The 20,406-nt window shown below is 46.6% G+C and overlaps 1 protein-coding gene across 1 annotated transcript in view; it reads left to right on the top strand.

The window, feature by feature from the left end:
- UBAP1 (ubiquitin associated protein 1) overlaps nucleotides 1-19,876 on the top strand; it is a 56,191-nt gene extending 36,315 nt beyond the window's left edge. Inside the window, exons 3-8 of the mRNA XM_024217086.3 lie at nucleotides 1,806-1,930; nucleotides 6,057-6,971; nucleotides 12,261-12,296; nucleotides 12,873-13,073; nucleotides 16,526-16,627; nucleotides 18,632-19,876. Of these exons, the coding sequence (XP_024072854.1) occupies nucleotides 1,806-1,930; nucleotides 6,057-6,971; nucleotides 12,261-12,296; nucleotides 12,873-13,073; nucleotides 16,526-16,627; nucleotides 18,632-18,772 (1,520 nt within the window). The 3' untranslated portion in view covers nucleotides 18,773-19,876. The remainder of the gene's footprint in view (nucleotides 1-1,805; nucleotides 1,931-6,056; nucleotides 6,972-12,260; nucleotides 12,297-12,872; nucleotides 13,074-16,525; nucleotides 16,628-18,631) is intronic.
- The last annotated feature ends 530 nt before the right edge of the window (nucleotides 19,877-20,406 follow it).

Raw genomic sequence — 20,406 nt, 5'->3', positions numbered from 1 at the left:
TCATAAAACTGCGGATGGTTGTTGGTGTTTATTACTTGTATTCTGGTAGCCCAACTACGCTGAGCACTGTACAAACGTAGAACACCTGGATTCTAGACTGTCTGGGGCAGGGACCATCTAAGTACAAGACTAGATAACAGATGGATAAAACTGACAGATTGTGGGGGGACAAGGGGGACACAGTAACAGTGAGACGTGTGTGATGAGCGTGATAAGCAGAGGTCACAGTATACCAGCTGACTGATCAAGGAAGTGAAATTAGAATAGTTTAGGGATCCCAGCTTCTGTACCAAAGTTGAGTCACTGTAGACTCTCACTAAGGAGAAGTGACTTGTGTGTAAGAGGTTCAGTGTGGTTCTTCTAGGCTATTGTACTTTTTGTTTTAAGAGCATCACTATGCAGACCTAACTCTGGACATGTTTTTAGACAAGATTTGCTCCCACCCCTTCCTTCAGCCACAAATTGAGTTTTATCTAACCACAGCCACCCTCACCCTGAGGCTGTTTTTTAAATCTCTTTCTTGAATAACTTGAAATAATGACTCGCAGTGAAGGTTTTTATTTTATAGAGGGATATCAAAATATCACGCATGTTCAACTGGAAATAAGGATCTGTGTGTAGACACATCTTTAAAGGTTTGTCTGCTCTGCAGAGGCTATACCAGCACAGTCCCCTAGTGTAGACACAACTAACACCAACAGAAGTTTTTCTGTTAGTGTAGGAACACCCCTTGCGCAAACGTTAGCTGTGTCAACATAGCAGTATCTACACGGGTTTTGTTGGCTAGCTGTATTGGTCAGGAGTGTGATTTTCATACCACTGGTTATGGTGTCATAACAACTATGTCAACATAACTTTTAGGTGTACTGTAAACGTGCGAGACTCACCCCTGCGGTGCCTCCTGCTGGTCGTCTCCGGGAATTAGCTCTTTTCCAGCCTGGGCGCCCTCTGCAGGCCGGTGTCCTGCTTGTAGCTGGTCCCTGTGTTCCTCCCGGACCCCAGTGCCCCTTTACCCAGGAGCTGCCCCCGGCAATACCCCCACCAGTCTCTATGGGTCTCCCCTCTCTGGGAAACCCCCAACCCTCTAATCCCCACCTTGCCTCAGTCTGGGCTACTGCCAGTCATCACCAAGCCCCTGCTCCCTGGGGCAGACTGCAGTGTAAAAGCCACTCATCAGCAAGGGGGTTCAGACCTGCTGCCTTCCTCTGCCTCCCAGTACCTCTGTGGGCCTTGGACCAGGCCCTGCAGCCCGGGGAGTTGCCAGTCCGGAGCTCCTCTGGCTCTCCCCAGCCCTGCTCCACTCCCAGTACCCTTTTTGCAGGCAGCCAGGCCCCACTCTATCCCAGCCTGGAGAGAGACTCCTTCAGCCCCTGGCTCACAGCCCTTTTATAAGGGCCAGCTGTGCTCCATTTGGGGCATGTGGCCCCAGCTACCGCTGCTCTGCCAATCAGCCCAGTTTTTCCCCTGCCCCAGGGCTGTTTTAAGCCCTTCTGGGCAGGAGCAGGTGATCACCCCACTACATGTACAAAGAGCTAAAGGCAACTAGTGCAGGGAAACTTACTTGATGATCTGTCCAGAAATCTGATACCAAATCTACACAATTTTCAAATGGCTAAAAGGTTGAACAAAATATTTTGGATAAAAGTGGGGCAGCAAACTCAAGCATTCCCTCAGCTCAATGCTGTTTTCATTTTTGTGCAGGTAGGTTAGCAAAGATAAAATAGATTCACATTTCCATATTTGAAAGCTAACAGGAATGCATAATACATTTGAGTCTCTGATGTAACTTTTACTTTTGATCTTAGGGCCTTTCAGTTACCTTGATGATGTTCCATTTAAGATCGGAGACAAATTCAAAACACCAGCCAAGGTTGGCTTACCCATGGGTTTCTGCTTGCCTGACTTTCCCCAGCTTGTCAGAGAAGTCCAGGTAAGTGGGTGTTTTTTGTTTGTTTATTCCCTTTGTTGTTAATTTTTGTCATAAATTTAAAATATCCAGATTTAGGTCTTATCCTGGTTGTTCTACAATTGCCCATTTATGGGGTTTCCTGCACCCTGTTCTGAAAGTTCTGGTTCCAGTCACTGTCCTACACAGGATACTAGGCTGCACAGACAGATATGGCAATTTTTATGTTCCTGCTATAATTGCAAGTTTTACAGTGCTGATCACAGATGCTTTACCTGTCATAATTTATCAAAAAGGAATAAAAGCCCAGGAAATTCTGAAGCAGAGCTTTGATACAGTTCAAGTTGTAAACATATACTTAAATGGAACTTTTTAGTGGGAAAGTCGGGAAATCCAGAGTCCAGATTCCAACCACAACCTTAACTCTGCTCCTTCTATCCCTGACTATCCTACACTTCGGCAGTTTTCACTTACAAGTCTGGATTTTTTTGTTTGAACAAGAGTGGAAAATTCAAATATAGGCGCTATAGCACTTTAACAAAATCCTTGTTGTCTGGAGTTAGTGGATATTTTTTTTTTCCTGCCAAATACATTTAATTTTTTTTGTATAATTGTGTAAAAAGTAGCACAAAATCTTTGGTGCATATTTATGATGTTATCTGGCTTCTGACTTCCCCTGTCCTGCTTTTTATTGGGTGGAGCGCTACACTTCTAGCCCTTGCTTTCCTTTGTACTTCTCTGTGACAATTTGTTTACCCAGCCCTGTGGCCAAGTTATGTCACTTGGCAGATAAATCTCTCCACTCTTTTCTAGGCACGTGGTCTTAAGTTGCCTTAATTTTTTGATTAGTTTGAAATCGACGGATTAAACAGACGAACTTTTAAAAAAAATCCTTGCATGCTTCTCGTTTGAAAATTGGTACTAGGAATCCAACCGCGCTAATTTAATTGACGTTTAAATTAGGAACCGGGGTCCTGTTTACTGCCAATCCTTCTGCAGAGAGAATGGCAGGTCTCAATAAAGTGGCTTGGTGTTCTTTGTGCCATGTGATGTTTCCACAGAGTTCCCTGGAATATGGATTTTGGGTCATGACCACAGAGCCAATCAAATCCATAGTTAAGTCTTTTGATTTCATAGTTTACTTTCTCCAAGGAGTTGATCTGATGTGTTCGAGGTCTATGTTAACACTAAATGGCTAGCCTGGGACGTAGCGCTAACTCTCCTTTTCCTTCCCCTCCAAGCCAGTGACACACACATTTGACGTGACTGCTGCAGTGAAGTCAAGGTGCTGCTCATGTATCGTGGCGCACTGCTTCCTTTGACTCTCTGCAGCGGAAGACAGTCCAGCTTGCTTGTCTGCTTTCAGCATGTCAAGCGTTGTAGCGCGGCGTAAGGACCAAGGCCTCTTTGTGAAGTGTCTGCCCTTTGCACTGAATATCCACAGGCTAAGCCTGCATTCTCGGAACATACCACTGTTTGCTCTTTTATAAAGCATTAGCACGTTAAGTAATTCTGGCTGTGGACTGTTCTGTCACTTGTGCAACTGTAAATTCTCTTGTCCTGCAAACTGGCTGTGGGCACGTCTTACATTCTGGGGTGCAGCCCAGACCAGTGAGGGGTTTTGTCACAACCCATCCTGCAGCCTTGGGTGCTGCTGTAGCTCCCAACCTGGGCCTCTCACAAACAGCATGCAGGTCACATGCTGAGTGTCTGCGTATAGCCACGGCCCTGGTCCACCAACTCTGACCCCAGCAGCCTGTCAGGTACACACCAGCCCCACTCTGGCTTCCAGCAGCCTTGGTTACGACCTGCAGGGTGACCCCAAGACACTCCCAGTCCCAGATTTCCCCCAGAAACGCGTGTTCTGCACTACCCAGCCCTTTCCTGGACAGTTGGGATATTAGCGGTCCATTGACACTGCAAGGGGTCAGTGTACAACAGTTTGCTACTTTAATTGGAGTTACCAAACAATTCACTTGAAACACAAGACTGGATTGGTTTTGATTGAGTAAAACAAGTTTATTTAATTCCAAAGAGCAATTTTAAGTGAGTACAAGTATAAGGCATTAAAGTCAGAAATGGCTACACGAGAAGCAGAGAAAAATGCTTTTTAGTAAGTGAACTTAACAAACTAGGCTTGGTTCAAGATAAAATCCTTACCACAAGTTTCCAGCAATATTACTGATCGAACTTTCAAGTCAGGATCTCACACAAAGTCCAAAGGCTGGTTCCTTTATCTTCCTGGGTGGAATAGGGTGGGGGGGGAGAGAGTCTGGGGTGTTTTTGTCCCTCAATTTATAGTCCAGTCACCCTTTGAAATGCATTTTCCTGAGGGTTATCCCAGTTAAAGTTCCTTCCAGCCATGAGGGTGGAGGCATGGATTCTCAATCTGTTCCTGCCCCCCTTCACTGCCAAAGAATGGCCACTTGACTGGCGATTGCCAGTCAATTTTGACACCTGGCTAGAGGTGTCAGCTTGTCTTTTGTCTTTGAGAAACAGGTTTGCCCCCTCCCCAGACTTGCCTGGTAAACACATCTCCATCCTCATTTCAGCTTGGGTTCATAACTTTGCAGATCATGTTACTACGTACATTTCAGCATGATATTGACCAGCAAGTTTATTACTTTTCAGATGATACCTCACAAGGTATGCCTTGCAGAAAGATTATTACAGTGGTATGTGGTGTGTGAATACAGGGAGGGACATTCGGCCACAGCGGGTTATGTAAGAGTTGATCCTTGTGCTTGCACTTCCTTGGAAGAGCTCATATTAAAATGTGAAAAAGCTCAGGGGGCCCTGTCATGCTGGTAATAGCGACACAGATCTGCTTCTAAGCTAGAGGTTAATATCTCAGTTTTATGACTCCTTTGCTGGGTTCTTGACTTGGTAGCACGAGCAGTACTTAGGTTAGTACCTCTTCTTTCTGTTGGGTACTAAACTCTGATTTGGACTTTAACCTCTTCTGAAGAGAGGTAAAAAATTCCATGATCTTTCCAGTGATGCAGTAATCTAGAATCTACTCTATTCTTGTGTGGCTTGTTCATCAATAGGGAAATTTGCAGCCTATCAGCAAATCCTGAAGCTAGATCATAGTAGAGGTCTACCGTTGAGTAGTGTGCTTGATTTCTACTCTACGCATGCTCTCTTCTGTGGGAGATAGATGCTGTGGTATTGTGTTAATCTATGTAACAGTTTTTTAAGCAAAACCATGTGGAAAGGAGGAATATAATAGATCCATTGGCATATAGCCAAGGTTAGCTTCTAGAGCAGGGGTAGGCAACCTATGGCACGCGTGCCGAAGGCGGCACGTGAGCTGATTTTCAGTGGCACTCACACTGCCCGGGTCCTGGCCACTGGTCCGGGGGGCTCTGCATTTTAATTTAATTTTAAATGAAGCTTCTTAAACATTTTAAAAACCTTCTTTATTTTACATACAACAATAGTTTAGTTATATATTATAGACTTATAGAAAGAGACCTTCTAAAAATGTTAAAATGTATTACAGGCGCACGAAACCTTAAATTAGAGTGAATAAATGAAGACTCGGCACAGCACTTCTGAAAGGTTGCCGACCCCTGTTCTAGAGCAACGGTTCTCAAACTGAGGATTGGGACCCCAAAGTGGATCGAGACCCCTTTTTAATGGGGTTGCCAGGGCTGGTGTTAGACTTGCTAGGGCCCGAGCCCCAGGGCCAAAGCCCCACTGCCCGGGGCCGAAGCCTAAGCCTGAGGACTTCAGCCCTTGTGGTTGGGCTCAGGATTACAGACTCCCCACTTGGGTCTGAAGCCCTTGGGCTATGGCTTTGGCCCCCGACCTGGGGTGGTGGGGTCTGGGCTTTGGCTCTGGCCCCCCTTCGCAGGGCGGGCTCAGGCTTTGGTCCCCCGTCCTGGGGTCATGTAGGAATTTTTGTTGTCAGAAAGGAGTCATGGTGCAGTGAAGTTTGAGAACCCCTGTTCTAGAGGCACCAAGAATATCTTCTACTTATCTGTAGGTGAACAACAGAGATATTAGTTAAGAGAAATCATCCCCACCCCCTTTGGGTAATATACCTAAGTTGTTACTCCACGTTCCTTGCTACGTATGGGATGATGTTGCCGTCATAAAGTAGTGGACTATGCTCCTTACCCTTGAATCTCTTTTCTCCTTACAGTATGACTTCTCCTTGGAAAAGAGAACTATTGAGTGGGCGGAAGACATCAAAAAAATCCAAGCAGCTCAGAGAGAAGCCGAGCGAAAGGCTGCGCAAGCAATAGCTAATTCCAGGGCTGCTTCAGACGACAACAGCAAAATGGGCTTCTCAGAGGCTGTGCCGCTCCCCATTAACCCTATTCTCGCTAGTCTACAGCACAATAACATTCTTACTCCCACCCCAGCCAACAGCAGTGCCATAAAGCAAAAGGTCCTTAGTCCACCTTACCCAAAGGCAGACTTCAACCCAGCAGATTTTGAATGTGAAGAAGACCCATTTGACAATCTGGAGCTAAAAACTATTGATGAAAAAGAAGAACTGAAAAATATTCTTGAAATTCATGTTGGTACGACTGGGCCAATTGTCACCCAACCGTTGGAGAATAACTTGCCCAAAATAGGGCCGAAGTCTGTGTTACAAGATCAGGAAGCTCTGGCATCCGTAGAAAGGGCTACCTTGGACTTCAAGCCCCTTCACAAACCCAATGGCTTTATCACTTTACCACAGTTGGAAAACTGTGAAAAGATGTCCCTGTCTTCCAAAGTGTCCCTCTCACCCATCACATCAGTGAGCAATATCAAATCTCTCTCCTTTCCCAAACTCGACTCAGATGAGAGCGATCAAAAAATGTCAAAGCTCACAAGCACTTTCCACAGCGCTACCTGTCTCCACAACGGCACTTTCCTCAGCTCTTTACAGGCCTGCTCTCCGAGTAAGGCTAGCGAACTCAACGGACACCATGTTGTTGGACTTTCTGCTTTAAATGTGGACAGTGGAATGGAGACGTCAACATTATCCTCTTCATCCAGGCTGCCTTCCCTATCTATGTCAACACCTTGTACAGAAGAACAATCATCTCAAAACACAGCAACGAAGGTAAGGATTAAACAGGTTAAAATAGGTTTGGGGTGTTCAAGGGGAAGGTGAATGTGACTCATATTTCTAAAATGTATCCTGTAGCTTCCTTTGATTTAATACTCGGATGTGGGCTGCAGACAATACGTGTCCTCTCATGTATTGCTCCATCTTGATCTAAATGGAAAACTGATCAGCTAAAGATGAAACATTGGATGCTGGGAGTTAGTCTCAGAGGATCACATGTCACTGGTTTGGATGTAGACAGCTGTAATCTAATTCACTTTAGGCCATGAGGTGTTCTCTGGCTCCTGGCAAGTTGCTAGAGGTATTCGTGGTAAGAGATCTTGGACACGTTGGGTTTAAGGCTCTGGTAAGATTTTTTCACTGCTATATTTTCATACATTCTGGCTGTTCACCCCAAACTGAGACATTCATTTCTAAACTACCATGATGGATTTAATCAAATGCTTTATGCAAACATTCCGTTGAAATGCTTGTGTTAGGAACGTCCGAGGACGGTCAGTAGTGAGACTTGGCATCTCCACGCAGGACACTTTTAGATGACTTTATCAAGCTGCAAAAAGTGATACGGCTTATAGCTCAAGAGGCTGACGTAGCCTTGCTACAGACAGTGGTAGTGCAAGTATCCCCACTTCCCTTGTAGAGCTGTGTGCTTCAGTTCTGACCTGTACAATAAATGTGTGCACTGGCAGCCTCTCCTTTTAATTCTCTTCCCTCCAGCATCCCCGCCAAATGCATAAGGGGGCTTTTATTTGAGTGAAAATGACACTTGTCTGAAACCTGGTACCTGCTTTTCTCAGGCCTGAACCTGGGCCAAAAGTGCCTTGCTGCTCTGAGGTCCTTTTGACAGTTCTACAGATCAGTCTCAAACCACCAGGACTGTAAAATCGGCTGCTGTACAGTAATAAAAACGGTCTGAAAAAGTGCTTGGAATAAGTTAGATGTTTCCTGTGCTCTGAGTTCTAGAATTACTTTGTCATGACTAGTAAATGCTTCTAAACATTTGGCTCTGGCCTAGAGATCAGAGACCATTTCAGTCCAGCACAGCTTGAAGGGAAGAAGCAAACTTTGCTTACTCCATCTGTTCCTTTTCCCTTCAAAACATAGGCTGAACTTTCTCAAAGAACCAAAGGGATTTGAACATCCAGTTCCCTTTAAAATGAATGGAAATTGGACCATCAGACCCAAAGTTGGCTCTGAAAATCTCAACCCTAGCTTATTGCAGGGAAGGGTTTGAAGGTAGGGTGCGGGGAGACCCCTCGTGTTCCATATAAAACATTACATCATGGTGCCGTGGTAACACTGGTATACATTCTCCACTCAAAGGCATTGTAGATTGCTACATGACACTGGAGTTCAGAAAGCAAATGACCTAGCACACACCCAAACAAAGGGGTAGAGAGCCCGTGAGGAATACTTGCCTTTTGGTGATCATTCTACCACAGTCAGTACATACAGCCTTGAAACCAAAGTCCATCGATAAGTTGGCAGGTGTATGCACACATAATGCTAATACGGAAACCCGTTGGAGCAGAGCAAAAGTGATGAGTTTTACCTTTAGCAATAAAAATAGCATTGTGCAGAGGCAAACACGGTTAATCCAGAAAGCAGCAGGAAAAGAAAATACGTCCAACCCATCAGTGAGCAGTCATTGCTCTGAATGTTGTTTCTTATTAGAGCGCATCATTCATCAAATCGTGTGGCTGTGATAGCTTTATCTTCACACATGTCTCAAGCAGAATATCCTGTGGCTCTAAAGAGCTTGAGAAGAGAAAGATGAAAATCTAAATAATAGCTCTGCTGAGCAGCTAGAGTTGGTGAGATGTGACCGTCGCTGGGCCCATCTACACTAGAGGAACCCTTGCAAGCCCCAAGGAGGCAGGCACTCTTTAGGATGCTTCAGGGAGGATAAGGACTTGTGGACTGACATGAAGGAAATTGCTCAACAATTAGACTGAATAGCAAGGAAAGCTTCCCACACTTGAGATCGGTTTCCCAAGGAAGGGGATGGATGTCTCCTTAGTTGAGACACTTAATGCTAGACTGGACAAAGTTGTAGGGAAAAATGCTGTTGGGAACAATGTTTTAGAGCTAAGAAATAGGTACGCTGACGTAACTGGGCTCTCCTGTCTCGAATTCCTAGCAGTCTTAACAATAAGCTTGAGGGTTTTTTGGATTCCCATGTTATGGTCCTAAGGACTTGGGAAATCTGCTCTTGTTGAGTTTTATGGTCCTGAGCATCAGAAGATCATGGTTGTATGGATGAAAGCCAGGGGTCGTCTGAGGTAATTTTGAAGGTTTCGTCTATTAAGAGCAGCTCTTGACATCTGGGGTAAAATGTCCACACAGAGCCTCTTCCTGTCTGTCTGCCCCATTTGGGAAGCGTCAGGATCATCCACGTGTGTCTTGGTGTCCCATCACAACTTCTTTTCCTGTAGTCGAGATAGACTTTAGTGGTTTGGATTTGAGTTACTTGTTAATGGTTTAATAACTGCCGATAGAGACTAGATTTTTATGGTGGTTGCATAAGAGTACTAGTCATTTTAAACTGGGACTTACCTGAAACTACACAAGTTGCCTTTTGTTGTAAATGTGGCTTCCTTTTCCTCTTCTGAGTTTAAATCTTTAGATGCTGAACTTCTTGGCCTCTGCCCTGCTGGATGTCATACAGTGTCTGACAATTGGTGATCTTCACAATTCATTTTACACAAAGTAGGCAAGAAGACAAATAGAAAAACTGCTTATGAGGACAAATGGATTGAAATTAAATGGATCTGGGTGTAGTGTTGACAAATGAAGTGCAGGCTTCATTTTGTGATGCGTGCTGGGGCTGCTTAGGATGTGGGTATTGACAGTTGGGCTATTGGTATAATTATATACTGAATTTTTGATGTTACTCGACACTTTCAGTGGACTTCCTATCTGATCTTTGTTGTGGTTTCTGGACTGTGCGGTATTGTCAAAGCATGCACAGGGCAGGTGCTGAGCCACAATCCTGTATGTACATTAAACACAGGCATGTGGTTTATAGAAGTGCAGGTTGGTGAGCATGGTGAATGGTTTTCACTTTGCAAAGCAAAGAGTTCACTTGTTCCTTTCTCACTAGTTTCCTCTGGAGTTTTAGTTTCCTCCTTTGGTTGGGAATATTTTTGGGGAGGGGGATGATGAGGAGCAACTGTCCTCTTCTCATGTCTCCTGCCTCGCCCGAAGATTAAGCAGCTCTGGGATGTACCATTAATTAACTTGACCTACTGTTGCCCCACAGAAATCAGACATTCTGGGACAAATCAGTATCCAAATACATGAGCCTTCTCTAACAAGCATCTGCTCCCAGAAGAGAACCCACTTACTGTCCTGCCAGCACTGAAGTGATATCAACTATGAATAACTGTAAAGTCACATTCTCTTGGGGCTTCTGAGGCTGGAATAGCTGATTTGGAACAAGTGAAGTGAAATGAAACTACCTCCATGAGTTGGGTGCTGCTCATTGGCTTTCTTATTTAAATGCTTTTATGTAAGCCAGATCTGGCTGGCGTGTGGGCCAGATGCAGGCCAGGATCATCAGTGGTTTCAGCTATGGAGAATGCAGCCTGCTAGTATACAACGCTTTCCCTCACCAAGCAAATCTCTGCTTGAAATCTCTGTACTTACATTTCTCCAAATGGCTCTTAGCCATGTGGTCAGAGGAAGCTGTGGGGAGAAAGCTTTCTGAAGAGGGAACTCCAATGGTGACTTCCTCTTAGCTCCAGTTACAATCCATGTCCTGCTCCCACACCCACAAGAAAAACATGTAAATAGGCAACTTACGTTTTTGTAAGGTTGAAAATGGTGCTGGTGAGTTTTGAGAGCGTGCTCACTTCATACTTCAGGCCTGTAAAGTTCTGGCAACCAACTTTTGAGCTATTGTATTGTGATGAAGCATTGCATGCTGGGATGTGTAGTCTGAAGGCTTCTCTCCATGGATAGGTGCAGCCTGCACCTTTCTGTTCAAATAGATGGGGCCCTCAGGCTCCTGGCGAGTTTCCAACATGGCCCATGGTTGGGCAAAGTTGGTCCAGCCTGGAATAAATCTGAGTTGGCCCGAGTTCCAGCTAGCTGGATGGGGGCCTGTGCTGATTTAGTAGTGGGTAAGCAACACCTTTCTACTGTGCATGTGAAAGGGGAGCAAATCTTTCACTGGGATAGAGACACGCAGCTGATCAGGTTCCAGTATTTGATACACGAATGCTCCTGAATTTAGAATTTTAATCTAGATAACAGGCAAACCCAAGATCCATTGGGCATTTTAAACAGTCACGGGAGAACCCAAAGCTGCTTTCTGGAGCCTGGGATGGGAGGATTAGAAACTGGCTCAGAGACAAAACAGAGTAGGAATAAATGGCCAATTTTCAACACGGCAAAAGGTTAACAGTGAGCCCTTCCCACCCCCCAGCTTCTAGACAAAGTGTGTGTCGATCGGTGAAAGGGTAGTGAAAAAAGCAGGCCTTGTTTGGCTGTATCAAGAATGGGATAGGTTGAAAATACTGCAATTTTGTCATGTAAATATCAATGTTATGCTCTCATCTAGAATACTGCAGCCAGTTGTAGACACCTCAGAAAAGAATATAGCCAAAGGGATACCAAAATGGGCCACAGAAGTAGTTAGAGGCCTAGAGAGTAGAAATAATGGGCTAGTTTAGTCTGAGAAGACCAGTAAGGGGGGGATGAAAGAGACACAAAGTGCTGAATGGGTGAGAGGAGGTAAATTGCTGGGTGTCCTTTTACTTTCTTTCATAATACAAACTCGGAGGGACATTCAGTGAAATCTATCGGCAACAGCCTTAAACTGATAAAGGGAAATACTTTTACATAGCACAAAATCAGCTGGTGGAACTCTGCTGCAAGCCATCACTCGGGTCAAGAGTTTAGTAGGCTTCAGCAATCTATTGGACAATTACATGGATAATTAGCATCCACAATTACATTAGATTAAAATGTTTTAGAATTATTCCGAGAAGGTTCTATAAATCTTTCCTCTTTGGGGCCATCTGCTGACTGACAGGTTGGGAAGAAACCTCTTTTACGGGCAGGCTATTCCGTAATTCTCCACTACAGGAGGTCTTACGTTTTGTTGTCAGTGACAGGTGTGTACTAGATGGACCATTGGTCCGACCCAGTATGGCAATTGTTGCTCCTCTACCCATCTTTGCTGGCTCTGTCCTTCCAGGCCCCCCTCTCAGTAAGCACTTTGCTTGCCAGTATAGTAGACATCTCTTCAAGCTTCTCATTAATCTGTTGTTTTTACAGGTACAGCCAGACTACAAGGAATCAGAGTTCCCTATGGTAAGTCCCCAAATACCTACATAAATTAGTATGTTGCATAGTATATTCTTAAATTACCCATACATTGGTAATGCTCTTTTGTGTGAAAGAAGCAATGAATGGCTCCTATGAGTGTACTGGCAGTTAATAAAGTGGTCAGCACCTGGGTGTGGTCATCTGTACCTTCTTAGGGCCAGGCGTTGCTTCTGCTTATTCCATAAATGCTCTCTTTTTGTTACCTAATCTCTCTAGCTGGCTGTCATCTGATGATGACAGAGCTCGGCTAAATTAGCAAACGTAGTTCTAGTACGTAGAAGTAGAAGGGGATATCAAGTGAGGAACTGCCTAGGGTGAACCTAGAAGAGATCATTGGGAGTGGAGGGAATGTTTTCGTACACCACTGCTCAGTTTCATCCCAACAGTGATTGGTCTCCCAAAGGAAGTGTGGGAAGCCCTGCTTCATTAATTTCAAACGAGATCAGATAACTCCTTCAGAGTCCTGTAAGGAGTAGTCCTACACTGGCCAGGGAGGGAGAAGGCCTGGTGCTGGGATAGAGAGGTATCACCACTCATTTCTGCTTGGCTTCCTATTCCTAGGTAACGCACCAAAACTTCACAGTGTCTAAAGTGCCCAGTAATACCAGCTGTACGAAATGGTCCAGCGGCCCCACGTACTCAGACGTGCTGCAGGCCCTGTCCCTCAGTGAGAGGCAGTGTGTGGAAACAGTCGTCAACATGGGATACTCTTACGAAGACGTCATGACAGCCATGAAGAAGAAAGGACAGAATATAGAACAGGTAAAACCTCTTGCAAAGGAGTGGGAGCGCCAAAGGTGCAGCCATCTCTGTCAGTAGTGTGAACCCCATGGCCTTACAAAAACCAAAACACTTAAGACCTAATGGAGGTCTGGAGTTTTCCATAATTTGCAGATTAACGAGGAATGAATTTTGGAGGTGAAGTGTGGGTGTCACTAGTACCAGGTGAACTGGCTACAAGGAAAGCGCGTCCGTTGGCTGCCGCCAGTGGCAGCTTCAGACGTGAGACATTCCTTAGGTCAGCACCAGCCTAGAAATGCTTCCTGCCCACTGTTCTGAAATCGGGGAACTTCAACCACACGTGGCCTTTCCTCTTTTGGGGGGAGAGAGGCTGGGCTTGGAGATCTAGACTTCAGGTGAGGAATTTCAGCATGGACCTTCGCCTTGTTCAGATACAACGGTGGTGAAAGCCACACAACTGGGCCAACTGCAGTTACAGGTGCCTGAAGGCTTTTTTGCAGGCTCACTATTTGGGAGATGTTGGCCCAGTGTTCCCTCTAATTTTTCCCACCCATGTGCGGAATGAATTTTGTTATGTGCACCAATATGGAGGTGATGTGTGACACCTCACCTCCATATTGGGGCACATAACAAAATTCATGTGGCAGGGCTGGGGCAGAGGGTTAGGGTGCAGGGGGGTGCGGGCTCAGGGGTGGGGCTGGGGATGAGGGGTTTGGGGTGCAGGCTGCCCTGGGGCTACAGTGGGGAGAGAGTACTTCTCTCCCTCCACCCCCCGCAGCTCTCTCTCCCCACAGCAGCATCTGGGATGTGGGGGATAGGTGCCTCTCCCCACCTCAGGAGCTCTGGGGCTGGGGCCGCGGGATAAGCACCTCTCCCCCGGCTATGGCAGGTCCGTGCTGGGGCTGGGGTGGGGCCGCGGGGTAGGCGCGGCAGGGCCAGGGCTGGGGTGGGGCCGCATTATAGGCACCTTTTCCCCCGGCCGCAGCAGGTCCGGGTCTGGGCTGGAGCCAACGGGGAGAGGCATCTCTCCCTGCTGCAGCCCTGAGCACCTGCATGGCCCTTAATAGGCTGTTAGGCGGCCACGCAGCTTAGAGGGAACCTAGTCTTGGCCCCAAAGGGTTTGATGAGGTACAAATGACACATGCTGGCTTTAGCAGTGATGCAGCAGCTGGCTCGTTGGAGAGTGTGGCATTCTTCAGTCACTGCAGCATGTGGTGCAGATGGCCTCAGAAAGGTCAGGTCACAGAGCTCACTTTATTGCATAGTGAAGTGGCAGTTACGAGTCTGTTGGATCTGTTTCAGACCCAGAAAATGTTTCTACCCAAACAAATAGGGGAAGAATGCTGCCAGATTTTCCTTCTTCTTACAGTTGCTCTGCGCCCTCTTCAGAGCGTCTCCCTGGCCACCAAGAGCACAGAGGGGGATGGGTTTAGTGCCTCTTTAGTGCTTGCAGTTGGTAGAAAGGATACTTCCTATTGGCTGCTTGAGTGATTCATCTTCTTTCCAGCCAATAGCAAACGTAAAGCCTCTTTGTACTCTAGAGCAATGGTTCTCAACCAGGGGCACGCACGAATTTTCCAGGGGGTCCAGCAACGCGTACAGATATTTGCCTAGTTTTACAACAGGCTACATAAAAAGCACTAGCGAAGTCAGTACCAATTAACATTTCATACAATGACTTGTTTCTACTGCTCTATCTACTGAAGTATATAAGTACAGCATTTCTATTCCAATTGATTTATTTTATAATTCTATGGTAAAAATGAGAGAGTCAGCAATTTCCCAGTAATAATGTGCTGTGACACTTTGTATTTTTGTGTCTGATTTTTGTATGCAAGTGGTTTTTAAGTGAGGTGAAACTTGGGGGTACGCGAGACAGATCAGACTCCTGAATCGGGTACAGTCGTCTGGACATGTTGAGAGTCACTAGTCTAGAGGAGCAACATAGAGCTGGCAGTCTTGGTGTGTGTGACTTCTGGAGACTCTGCCTAAGGTGCCAAGTTATGAAAAGTCCAACTTCAGAGCTGGGTGGCTGGAGAGCGGCAGCTGCTGACTGAGGGCCCAGCTCTGCCGGCAGCAGCACAGAAGTAAGGGTGGCAAGAACATAAGACCGGCTGTACTGGGTCAGACCAAAGGTCCATCAAGCCCAGGATCCTGTCCTCTGACAGTGGCCAATGGCAGGTGCCCCAAAGGGAATGAACAGAGAGGTTATCAAGTGATACCAGACCAGGCCATCCTTACTTCTGTGCTGCTGCTGGCAGTGGTTCTGTCTTCAGAGCTGGGCTTACAGCCAGCAGCCGCCGCCCTCCGGCTGCCCAGCTCGGAAGGCAGCGCCACCACCACCAGCAGCAGAGAAGTAAGAGTAGCAGTACCATGATCCCCCTCCTCTCTACAATAACCTCCCCCACAGCTCCCTATTAGGTCAGGACCCCCTACAGTTACAATACCCTGACATTTCAGATTTAAATAGCTGAAATCATGACATTTACTATTTTTAAAATCCTCTGCCCGTGAAATTGACCAAAATGGACCGTGAATTTGGCTCTTATCTCAGGAGAGCATCCAGTAAGCTGAACTGATCTCAAAAGGTGCGACAGCTTTCAGATTGGATCAGCTCCCTGAAGTCTGTGGGGAAACCAGGGTTCAAAAGACTTTTCATCTTGATCACTGAACGCTCAGCAGGGTGTTAAAAATGGTTGCTGTGTAGGAGTACTAGCCACTTACTCATAGACTCATAGACTTTAAGGTCAGAAGGGACCAATATGGTCATCTAGTCTGACCCCCCGCATGATGCAGGCCACAAAAACTGACCCCCCCACTTTCCCTTAACTCTGCTGTTGAAGTCCTGAGATCGTGATCTAAAGACTTCAAGTCGCAGAGAATCTTCCAGCTTGCGACCCCTGCCCTATGCTGCGGAGGAAGGCGAAAAACCTCCAGGGCCACTGCCAATCTACCCTGGAGGAAAATTCCTTCCCGACCCCAAATATGGCGAACCCCGAGCATACAGGCAAGAATCTCTAGCCAGACCCTCATTTTACCAGCGATGGCCGTTATTGCCTAATTGATTAGAATCACGTAATCCCATCAAACCATTCCCTCCATAAACTTATCTAGCCTAATCTTGAAGCCAGAGAGGTCTTTCACCCCCACCGTTTCCCTCGGGAGGCTGTTCCAAAATTTCACCATTCTGAAAAAATGACTTGATGGCAGAGATTTTATCAGCATTAAAAGGCGAAAGAATGGCCAGCCTTTAATTTATAGACTGCTTCTGGCTGAAAGAGTGAAAACCAAAGCTCACGGAGGGAGAGAATGAAAGGCCAAAAGAGTTTAGTTCAGCTTCTCTGAACAAGTTCCCGTGCTGAGAACCTGTTAGTCGCGACAAGAAGGACTTTCTCTAAGCAGTTAGTGAAGCCCTGTCAATGGGCTGTGGGGCCAGTGGTGAGTTACTCTCCTATCTTACTTTCCCCCCACAGGTTCTTGATTATCTGTTTGCACACAGCCGGCTCTGTGAGAAGGGCTTCGATCCTCTCCTTGTCGAAGCAGCTCTGGAAATGTACCAGTGTTCAGAGGAGAAGGTGAGGCTGTGCTGGTTACATGCCAAGGGGAGGTGCTTTGCTGTGTTGCGGCGGCAGGGTTATTTCACGGACTTTCAGAGAGCATCTCTCGCCGTGGAAGTCGAGCGAATGCCTGTTCGGCCATTGAGAAACTGCTTATTTGGGAGCGGTTCCGCTCCGATTACAGAATTGTTTCCTCCGCTTCCGAATATCAGCCACTTTCAGTATTTTTGCTACTGCAACATTTGCATGAAAACAGGAGACCTGCCTTGAGATCTCATCTGCTCCAGCTGCCTTGCTTGAAGTCCTGCATCCGTTTGTGGCACCAACTGCTTGCTGCAGCCGATGTCACAAAGGACTGATTTCAGCAGCAGTAAATTTATTTTAAACTCCGATTTTGTTTTAATGCCAGAGACTTGGCTCCTGTGAGGCTGGGAAGCTGACTGTAGGAAGGGTTGGTGTTTAATCTCCCGGACGCTAAGGATCATTGCATTCACTCTCCAAACACTGCACTGAGGTCCTGGGGCTCGTGTCCTGAGCACTTCAAGGGTGAGGCTGTGCCCTCAGCTTGTGCCCTGTGCCCCCTTTACTGTACCATTTCCTCTTTAAAACAAGCCGTCTCCTGACTTACGGCTTTGACAGCAAGACTAGGCAGCCAGCCTCGCCCCACCCGTCTGTTCCACATAGTCGCTGCTCCTTCAGTGCCCGCGCTCCCTCTTTAGCTTGTGCTGCTGGTACATGCCGACTCCCCTGCTCTTTCCTGGGCTCAGGATGGGAAGGAGGGTCAGGCAAGCACGAGGGGCAGCTCCTGGCATGGCAGAGGTGGAGTGGCGTGGACTTGGCTGCAGGAAGGAATCTGCACCCAGCCCCTCCTGTAAACCTGGCAACAGAAGCAGCCTCACCCAAACCCAGGAAATAGCCAGTCCTTAGGTGACACCCACTTTGGGAAAAGCTTACGTAAGTTTGGTGGGAGAGGAGGAAGCCAGGGGACTTGTTAGGGACGTGAGTTGCAAATGAAACCGCTTTCTGTGAATTCACGATTCAGGTGTCTCTTCCTTCTGTCAGCCCTGGGTGTCTCTGCTGAGACTCGGGGCTCCCAGTTCTGGTGGTGCCGTTGGCGGACACCTGTCTGCTGGACACTGGGTTGATCCCACCAATGTCCGGTAAGCTCTGAAGAGCCATGTGATAGCAAGGGCAGTTGTACAGGTCCCAGACTCAGCCCCAGGAGCCTTTAGCTTCCAACGAGCATGGCCACGACTTCAAATGGATGCAGCAGAAACGGAAAGGGCAGGCTTTGGCCTACGTGGCCAATGCAGGGTTCAGACTGGTTCTGTCCAATCCTTGGGAAAGGCCCACGAAACCAGCAGGCTGCTGGGTGGCCTCAGTGAAGAGCATGTTGGGGACTGATCTCCAACTCTCGATGGAGACTATGTAGGCCCCAATGATGGTCTTTAGCCTAGAATGGTTAATTCACGCAACAGAAGCTAATGAGGCATAACAGACGCACTGCAGCCCAAGCTTCATTGCCTGCTGGTTTCTTTAGTAGTAATAGTATCACCATAGTGCCTGGGAGCCCTCATCCTAGATCAGGCCCCCCTTGTGCTAGATCTTGTATGAACACAGGACTGTCTGAAAGAGCCAGCAGTCTTAAGTGTGAGTCGAGACTGACGGGGGAGTACAAGGAAACCATGAGGCAGTGTAGGTCAGCATGCTGGGCAGTGAGTGGTCTCTGACACCAGCCATCGAACCATTGTAGGGATTACAAAGGCAAAGGAGGGTTTTGAAGGTGGATAACGAGGACAGCCGAATGGCCGCCATGCCACTAAGTGTGCGTCCTTTAAACCAGTGCGGTTGAACTGGTTTGTCTAGGGCATCTGGGAGTTTTGGCCATTAACTGAGCAGCCCCCATTCTGGCCAGTGGCAAGAGACCAGCCCTGCATTGCCTTCCCAGCCCCCTGTCAGCATCCCCTGAATCAAAGCTGAACCTTCCCCTTCTCAAACACTGAATGTGTCTCTCTCTTCTAGACAACAGAACTTCTCCAGCTCATGAGTAAATTTAAAGAAATGGGCTTTGAACTGAAAGACATTAAGGAGGTCTTATTATTACATCACAATGACCAGGACAATGCTTTGGAAGATCTAATGGCCCGTGCAGGAGCCAGCTGAAGACGCTGGGGTTCTTGGAGTAGAATGGAGAGCGCCTCCAGGGGAAGGCAGCCTGCCCGTGTAACCAGACCTCTGCCATCTTCACAGCCGAAGAGTGTGATGTGCTCTCTCTTTGGGAAGAAGCCCTGCGTGTCGTGTACATTGGAGAATGCGACTGACCGAGCCCATCTGCGTGCGTCACTCCAGCGCGCTCTTCCCATTGAGAGGAGTTAACTTCCTTTCTTAAATTAAATTTTGAAAGTGCCCTTTCCTAGGTTCCCTTTTCTGGTTTGGCCACGAAGAGTTTAGACTGCCCGACCTCGACTGGAATTGTACATAGACAAAGCTGGAAGTATTTTTTTTCTCACTATTGCACTGGACTTGGACAGAGGAATGCAAAGTTGGTTTTGAAAGAAGAATGCTCTGGTTCTTCGAAGCTGCTTTCATGGGGTCAGCTTCTCCTGAAACACGGACTGTATCACAGTTCAGAGTCACCGAAGTTGACGTTTAGTGCAATGGATCTTTATTTTTATTGGGTTGAAAATTAGTCTGTAACTTAGTGGAACACTGGTTTCTAACCTGTCACTATGCATAAAGAGAGAAGCTGTTCCTTTCCCTCTTGTTTTTGGCCCTTCTGCCACACACTTCTGCCAGGCGTAGGTGTCCAGTGCTTGAGTGGTGTGTAAACAGAGTTTTTTTCACAACAGGTAAGCTCTGAACTCTAGCTGGACTCACAGCCAGTGGCTTGAACCGAAGAGGTCAGAGCTGGGCCGCTGCAATCTCTCTCCTCCAGGTTTATAGGTTATTTAAACAAATGCCCTCCTAGGAAATCAGTTGATGGTCTGTTTTAAATGATATTCAGTGTGAAGCAGGGGGTTTATCTTTCAAGCACTTTCTTTAAATACAAACGATATACTCACTGCATTAGTTCCATTTTTTTCCACACTGCTTTACTTACGTATTCAATAACATCTAGTAATAGACATCCGTTTTTTTCGTTTGGTTTTGATAGTTCAAAGTGTATTATGTTGTACATTGTTAAAGATCTAAATACATAAAATATAAGCAGTTTCTTGATTGAATCTTTAATTTGCTAAATATTTTGATTCTGTAGAAAACTACTAATAAAACCCTAAAATGGAATTCCCAGTGTCCCGTTTCTATCTCTTGTGCTCTGGTTTCAGTAGAGGAGGTGAACTCCTGTTACAATTGGGAGGAGGGATGTCATCATAATCAGTCCCACCTAGTAGGTCCTCCAAACCCAGGCAGTTCCTGCCACACCCAAATGCTCCAGGCTTGTATTGTGTCTGTTGGACAGAGCTGGACACAACTCACAAGGAACTATCAGAACAGTTTTTAAAATGTCGCTGTTACAGAGACTCTCACTTGTCTGTGTTATTTGCTCCTTACTTCTGAAAGTTGAATTTTTCCCCATGAAAAATCTCTGCCCAGGAAGGAACCCCCCTCAGAATGGGCATTAAATGCATTGCCAGAGAAGCATAGCCTACTTTAACCAAACCTCCTTTTATACAGATTCACCGTTCTGTGTCAGCACATTTAAAAAAAAACAACAAGTCTTGTTGGAGAGCAAATATGTCAGCACTTGTTCGAGTATCCAAGCACACACTACCTGCCGTGGCGCCAATTTACCCTGG

This window comes from Terrapene carolina, unplaced genomic scaffold (genome assembly GCF_002925995.2).
Source record: "Terrapene carolina triunguis isolate 2854851 unplaced genomic scaffold, T_m_triunguis-2.0 Scaffold998, whole genome shotgun sequence".
Lineage (NCBI taxonomy): Eukaryota > Metazoa > Chordata > Testudines > Emydidae > Terrapene > Terrapene triunguis.
This window is presented reverse-complemented; position numbering and strand designations above follow the sequence as displayed.